The sequence below is a fragment of the Sphaeroforma arctica genome (assembly GCF_001186125.1).
Source record: "Sphaeroforma arctica JP610 unplaced genomic scaffold supercont1.49, whole genome shotgun sequence".
Lineage (NCBI taxonomy): Eukaryota > Ichthyosporea > Ichthyophonida > Sphaeroforma > Sphaeroforma arctica.
Window position 1 is genome coordinate 34,784 of NW_014040509.1, and position 8,152 is coordinate 42,935.

General features: G+C 46.2%; 1 protein-coding gene across 1 annotated transcript; it reads left to right on the plus strand.

The window, feature by feature from the left end:
- Positions 1-5,805: 5,805 nt before the first annotated feature.
- SARC_01261 (hypothetical protein) lies at positions 5,806-7,391 on the plus strand (the record flags this gene model as incomplete). The annotated part of the gene is made up of 3 exons (XM_014305007.1): positions 5,806-5,955; positions 6,500-6,779; positions 7,117-7,391. 3 exons carry the CDS (start codon positions 5,806-5,808, stop codon positions 7,389-7,391), a joined length of 705 nt encoding a protein of 234 aa, XP_014160482.1.
- Positions 7,392-8,152: the final 761 nt, after the last annotated feature.

The following is an 8,152-nucleotide window of genomic DNA, read 5'->3' on the forward strand; positions in this document are numbered from 1 at the left end:
TCGTTCATTTTGATGCGACATTCTCTGTTCGCATTGTCTTTCAATTGTTATACTTATAACAAAAAATATGCGCCAGCTACTGACTAATTCATATTCTGTAGCTTTCTCTGCAATTACTAATAAACTAACAACTTCTATGGTAAGTTAAAAATGTAGTAAGTATACGCGAGATAACTGTATCTCAACGTTCTCCCTCCTCAGGGAGGGGGACGTTGTTCATTTATTAGTAATTATAAACAGTAATCCTAAAATGACTGACTCTTAAATGAGTCATTAGTCATGTGCTGTAAAACCAGCAAAACCCTAAAACCCAGTTTATCAGATTATTCTGATAAACTGTAAAACTTGTAATAAACCTAAAATAATAATCAAATAAATCTAAGTACTTGTATTCTGACCACATGGTTATTACTTGAGGATAAGGCCCCTGAAGTACCCGAAGACGAACGAGAGGACAGACCCTTACTGGCTACATATTCACCAGTAGTGGTCTGACTCCGGTCCGCACGCAGGTCAGGCACTCCCTTGGTCTCACCCTCGAAGACGATGTCTTCTTCGGACTGGGCAGGTTCATCTTCGTGTGCCGTTGGCGACTGTTTGTCGTCAGCGGAGACAGGGTGTAGAACCTTTAAACGTACCTGTTGTTGCCCCTCCAGTGCCTGTCCTGGGTGTGGATCAGAGTGGTCCGGATGGGATTGACGACGCTTAGTCCCACATCGGTCGATTTCCTCTTCCTTGCGACGCTCAGGATTCAAGTGTTGTTGTCTACGACTTTGGCGGGGATTGGACATGGTCTGGGAGTTATGTGTCAACGAAGACCTGGAAATGTATGCGAACGAACTAGTAGAGAATTGAATATAAATACCCATTTCCTAACCAGAGTCCATCCTGCAAACACATGACGTCTCGACGTTGATCTTCGAGGAACTCGTGGGCTCACTCGTGATTACTTTATTACACTCACTGACCCTGGAAGTATAGAGAATCGAAACTCATCTAACACTAACTGATGTCTTACTCTCCTTCAAACAATTATCTTGTTGATGTGTGCCCCGCTGGTCGGAGCATCCTCTCAGCCTGCCCCTCGGTTGCTCCTGCTCCGACCTGATGTCAGCCTAGCCTCGGAACCTCATCGTATACTCCACCTATCGCTCCTGATTGCTCTTCTTGGCATGTGCCGTTGCGGTTGTGATATTATGTTCCTCAACCTAAGACCTATGTATGAGATATTTCACTCCTACTCTGTTACCGCAAACCACAACTTTTGTGCGTGCTCCTGAGCCGTCCCCACTACCTAATGTAGTTAGAAGCTCCAGTGATTTGTGTATGTATGTTTGTCAATTTCACAATTTTAACCTTGTGCTACCGACATTGTTCGTAGTATGTACGTTTCCACCTTATATATGCCTAACATAAGCTAAGCATACAGATGCGTACCACCGCTTCTGTACTCTTGCTGTGACAACTTCTTCCGTCGACGACCCGAACTAAATCGCCTTATTCGCCCTCTAGTTGTAGTTGATAGTTCGTAGCTAGTTGTCGCTTCTCAACTTCGGTGCTACCTGATTCTGGTTGGACTTAAGTAGATTATGTTAATAAACGCTGTCGACTATTCATCCATAAGTTATAAGCCCAATAAATAACTCTGTCAGGGTCCTAACTCCTAGTTCCTTGTGTATTGTTTGTTGTGCGCGTGTATGTACATTGTCTAAGTCATATAACCTTTAGTATCGACTATCTGTGTACGTTGTTTTGTCCTTGACGTGTGTACTATGTCTTCTGATTTACCCTGTATAGCAACTAACTACTAATTCTTCAAACTTAATGCCTAATTCCTTTTGTAAAGTTTGTAAAATAATGTAGTGTATCGCTACTGCTTGTATCGTAGTACTAGACGAATCGGCTCTCACCATGTGTACCCTCCATTTCGACGACTGTATATTCTATCTACCTTCTTCCTTTCCGCTAAAAACTCTTAATTTATCGTTTACACTCATTACCCCTCTCCACACACTATTTGCAATTGCCTCATACAACCACAACTATCCTACCTATACTCACACGTGACTACTTATCTGTGGATTTTGTTGATTCTCTTATTTCGTTGTCTGTTCATCCTGGGACCTTCCTTGTTGCTCCTGGGCTGATGTAGTGTTTGATTGTAATGGTTCCTTCTCGGTTTCACTCGACTCCCTCGGTCTTGTCGTCCACACATTGTTAGTTCGACGCCCAGTTAGTCTAAATCGTTCAATATGGTGAACCATTTCGCGTCTGCTGATTCTAAATATAATCTCCTCGATTTCACCAACCGCAGGTGGTTCTCTACGGCTCTGCCGTAGTTCTCCTGTCTCGAGTCTTCTTCTGCCTCACTACTGCTAGTCGACAGTAATGATGGCATCGTATCACTAGCCTCACTACTCGAGAACCCAATATCTCCTTCTTCGTCCGGTAAATTTCGGAAGATCTCGTCAATTCGATGTGACAATCTTTGTGCTTCTTCTCCTTAAATTGTCTTTAAAATAATAATAAATATCCTAGCTACCGGCTATTACTTATTCCGTAGCTTTCCTTATAATTACTAATAAATTAACAACTTCCTAAAGTAATTTAAAAATGTAGCAAGTAAGCGCTGGATAACTGTATCTCAACGTTCTCTCTCGTTAGAGAGGGAGACGTTGTTCATTTATTAGTAATTATAAAATTAATGACCGTATTAATGAGTCATCAGATATGTGCTGTAAAAGTCAGCAAAACCTTAAAAACCCAGTTTATCAGATTATTCTGATAAACTGTAAAACTGTAATAAACGAAAAGTAACTAAATAAACCTAAGTACTTGTATTCTGACCACAGAGTTCGTCGTCGGTAAGCTATGGGTCTCCGTTCTTGACTGTGAGAATGAATTCAATCAGCTCCGCGTTGACAAGGACACTGACAAGATCATCCCGTTCACTACCGCCTGGGGACGCTATTCATACCTGAGCATGCCGTTCGGCATTCGCGAAGCTTCTTAGCGGTTTCAAGATGTAAGGCAATGGCAGAGGTTTTTTCTCCCTGGGTTGTGCTATTTGGCATATCGATGATATTGTCATCGCTACTGACACTGCCGAGAAACATTGGAATGCCCTACTCACAGTTCTCCAACGCTGACGCCGGTATGTTATCCAACTTGGACTACACAAGTGCCAAATTGCTTTTTTCCAGACGGACAGTTACAATATTGGGACGCCGTGTAGATTTCAAGGGTGATTCTACTACCGATGAATGCCTATCAGCTTTCATTAACTTACCCCACTCTACTGACCTGGATCTCACCAAATTATGGTATCATACAGTAGCCTACCCTACTGGAAGAAGTATGTACCAGGCTTCTCCACTGTCCTAACACCTATCTCTGCTTTTCTCAAGAAAGACGCTACATTTCATTGCACTGATGCACAGCAGACTGCGTTTGACACGTTCAACGCGCGCTTAGCCTCATGTACTGTGTTAGCCAAACCACTGGCACACGAACAACTCGCCTTGTATTTCGACGCGTGTGAATTATTTTGACGTAGGCGGGTGCCTATATGTCCGACGCGATGGATAGCTTGAACCTGTAGCCTTTTTCTCGTCTCGGTGTTCGTCCGCACAATGTAACTACCACGTGACGGACAAGGAGTGGTTAGCGGGAGTATTTCGTACCAAGCGGTATTGGCGTGTTATCAAACGCTCGACTATCCCCCTCGAGGTCCACACTGATCACCAAGCACTCTTACACGATGAATGCAAGATATATTCGAAGAGAATCCCCGTGGTCGTCGCCAGCAAGGCTGGCAGGAAGCCTGTCGTGACCTCGATATCGTGAAGACAATGGAACATTCGATACGTCGTGAGTAGAGAGTACAAGAGATGGGGTTGGCCCGTACACCAGAGAAATCCACCATAGCGCATCAATTTGGCACCACGGAATATATGCTGGCGGCGGAGTGGTTCCGGCACGCTGACCCCGTATACGGACCACACGATGCAGATAGATTTGCTTGCCCAGGAAACCAGCGATCTAATTTACTCAATCACGTACAACAGAGGCGTCTTTGCTTTGTCATGAGCCTTCCTCGACGTGTGGTGTAACCCACCCTAGTTGTTAGAGTGCGGTGTGAGGGACTAATAGTAAAGTGCTAGCGTATCTAAAGTATGGTGCATTCGAAATCAATTTTTTTATGATCTCACCCTCAGTTATATACTGATGGTGTGTGTACTAGTGTTCAACCACTTGGGTTGGCCAGGGCAAAAACTCATATGATTAGTATGAGAAACCTTATGCAGAACACTTTAGCACTCGTATATATTTTCCAGAAATAAATATATCATATACTCTGTTACTACACTCAGTCTCGGACCCTCGGCTCTCGGCTAACCGGTGGCCCGAATTCTATAAATAGAATAATCTGAGAAGAAGTCTCAAATTACTCTTACGTTCTCTCGGGCTGACCCACCTATACTTATATTAATTTGAGAATAAGTCCCAAATTACTCTCGGGCTGACGACGTAAAACGTTATGAACGTATATAGAAATACGTCTAATACTGTAGTCTCTCACTCCCCCTCAGTTTTACAATCAAGGACTGAAGGCTAAAGGCTAAAGGCTGAAGACCTAGATAGTGAAATTGTTGACTCTGACACTTCTGTAGATGGGTCGGGCGAAAAACGTTGAACAAACATATGAATATTTGTCGAAAACGTTGACGAATTGGAGCTGTTGAGTATAGACTCGATGAATATTGATGAAAACGTTGATTTTCTGAAGAGTAGACGATCTCCTGTACAGTGACAGGCTTCACGACTGGCGTGGATAATCTTCTGTACCGGGACAAGCATCACAATGTCGCTGGTAAATTACTCATGAGATTTTCTTGAAAAAAGAAATTTTGCTTTCTGAAGCGGTGTCGAGCTGTGTCGAGTGTCGACTGTGGCGTGGATGCTGGGGGACAGCTCCCTTCTGCGTTGTGGCATAGTAGTGTCGTATTTGTTGTCGTTTGGTCGTTGTCGTAAATTCGCTGGCTGCTGAAGCTACGAAGACTGGAGACGAATATCCAAAAAAAAAATCGTGTTGCAAAATATTTGCAACAGGAGCCAAAAAAAAAACAAAAAATTCACCGAAATTCTAGCAAGTCAAAAATCGACGAAAAAAATTCGCGCAAAAAATTTTAAACACAAATAAACTTATCTCGATTGACGATTGGTCCAGGAGAAAAAAATTTGGTGCTGAGCTGCTCAGCTTGCCACGGGTCGACGGGACCAAAAATACTCCAGGCGACGAAAATTCAAGATAGAGTAATCAATACTGTCGAAGCGGAAAGACTCTGAGGACTCAGGTGCTTAGAGACTCAGATACGACCGTTGAACGAGTCTTTCTCACGGTCAACGCTGACCGAGCAGGGGTAATACGTTCTGTTGTCCATACATACCGAAAGCTGACTGGTTTGCAATCATGCCAGCCTATCTCCTAGCATTACCCATTGTTATCCCCCTGTCCCGGGTGTCATCTTACGTCATGGCTACAAACCGATAGGACCACCTATGTGGGGAGTCACCCTCATCCACCGAATCGAGTACACTTCTGAATCATTTGTGTGCCACACAGGTTTCTGGGATTGGGTGGCCTGCATATCACACACGCCGCGTCCTCTTACCCCCTCGACCTCACGCGCGAGCAACTTTACAACACCCACTATGTAACCGGTGGATGAGTTTACGCTTCCCCTACCCCCAGCCCCAGCCGAAATCCCTGATTCGAGCGCGTCGATTTCACGCCAACTAATCATGAGGGATGACAAGAAAGAGATATTCGGTGATCCTTCGGTGAACATACACTACAGAGGAGTTGACTCTTCATCACTACTAGGGCAAGTAGCCCGAGACGACTCCGCCACTGAGCTCGTCACCCCTGCCAGTGAACGCTCCAGCGTTGCAGTCCAAGATTGACTGTCAGTATGTCAAGATGGCAGCGATGGTCGGCGATGCTCTCCACACGTACCGCGGCCAGTTATTGCCATGGCCCCATGTACACTTTATCGTTGAGGCCGTTCACGAAGTTTATATACACGCGGGCATGCCCAGGGTGACAAGAGCCATGTCCTTCCTCTACGGTTGAACTGGCTTGCGGACGGTCGTCCGGGCAGTCCTCAAGAGCTAGTCCACGTATCATGAATTCGCGTCTCGACCCTCTACGGAACGTAGCTTGCTTCAGCAACCTCTTCGGATGCAAGTCCCTTTCAGCCACATCCATGTTGATTTCACAAATGTGCCCGAAGCACCCGACGGCAAAAGCTCTGCGCGACCACAGAATCGATCTTTGTTTGCCCTATGAGTGCCAAGTCTGGCTCGACATACACTGACTTTTTATGTGAGCAAATCTTTCCTTGGGACTCTCCGACCAAAGTCACTGCGGTTATTTAAGGATTTCTGCGCAGATGAAGGTATTCGACCGCATTTTGTTACTGTTGTTCATCACCAGGGCAATGAACAAGGTACTGACGGCATGGATTTACAAATCCAAGATACCCACCATACAGGTGTCCTGGGCACGTCTGGAACATGCTTTTGCCCAGTCATATTACGGTCTTGTATCTTCAGTCTCGGACGAGGCACCTTATACAAAAGGCACTGGACGGCCGTATTTGGTTTCCTCATGTTTGAATCGAAAGCTGGAGCGTTAGACATGGTTGCCCTCGTCCTCAGCGGGGCCATGTCCCAACACGCGCAGGCCTCTCAGAAGGCAGCCGCCGATAAGAACCGTATAGACGTCCCTTTCTTTCGAGTGGGACAACAGGTCGTGTACATGACCTCCCACCCGGTACAAGGTTGCCCTGTGTAGTTCAGCCCCTACACAGTTACGGCCTTGGACGAATTTTGTCGAGATACGTTCCGCGATGGCCTTGCGGGTAAGGAACTGACCCGCCACCGGGACCAGCTCAAAGTACTGTCCCTGCATTGTCGAAGGCCACTATGACGTGGTCATCAAACCTCAGGGCGCTTTTAAACAGTGGTTACTCAGGCAATCTCCACTGAGATCTGCACCTGTCTCTTAGCTGTAGAAGGTCTGCTAATTTATGCGCGTCTCACCACAAGCAGGTAAATACTGGAAGAAACGTATTAATTTTGCAGGTCTAGCAGTGCCTGGGACGCTAGCGTATATCCTGGTTGCACCCCTTGTGGCACGCCTCAAGGCAGCCTGGCATGCTACGGTTGCCCCTAGCAGTCTGTCCAATGTCAAGAACGCGTTGAACCTCGCTTATGAACACCTCGCACGGGCCAAGAAATTTGGTGAGTGGCGAGTACCCATGACGGCATCGTCAGCCTCGATCACCTCCCATCGAAGCGCTGACAGCCCGGTTGAATTCGTGTGACGGTCAAACGACTTCCGGCCAACAATCCATCACTTTCTGCCCACTGGGGTGTCCTGACTTTTCCGCTTACCATGCGCCTCTCTTTCCACACACGTTCGTGTGTGTGCAACAACATACCTTTGTTTGTAATGAGGCGTTTTCAATACACGTTGCGCTCTCATCGACCATCCCCTTTGCTAGTATACGCGTACCCTGCGATCCATACTGGGCACGCCCCACTGTTAAGTGAATCCACCCCCCCCCCCCCCTCTCTCTCTCTCCGCCATTCATCAGTGTACACCTCATACACACCTACTCCCATGTGTACAAGCCGGAAACCCCCTGGATGCGCATATTCATGACATCACGGATGCTTTCGTGTGCAGGTCTCTATTACTGCCTCGTCACTCACCCTCCATGGGTGGCGTTGCCGTCTCTAATACGATGCGCCTGTGTGTTCGCCATCTTGTGCATACGCACTATATCTACCTACTGCCCAGGTGTCTCTACGTCCACACCGACACTCACCTGTCGCTGTGTACACGTCCTTCGTATACCTGGCGTACATCAGTACGGAATAGCGGTCTGCATTTTGTCGTAATACTTGTTTCTTTATTCACTGGCATCGTTAGCCCAAGTTGTTTTTTTTGCATCGTTTCTATATTCTCAGTCATCAGTCATTGATATGATAAGTACACTGCATCTACCTCCCATGCACTCATTTTTCTCTCTCCCACTACTTTTCTTGGGAGCCGCAGTCGCCACCGCTTAATGTAGTAAAT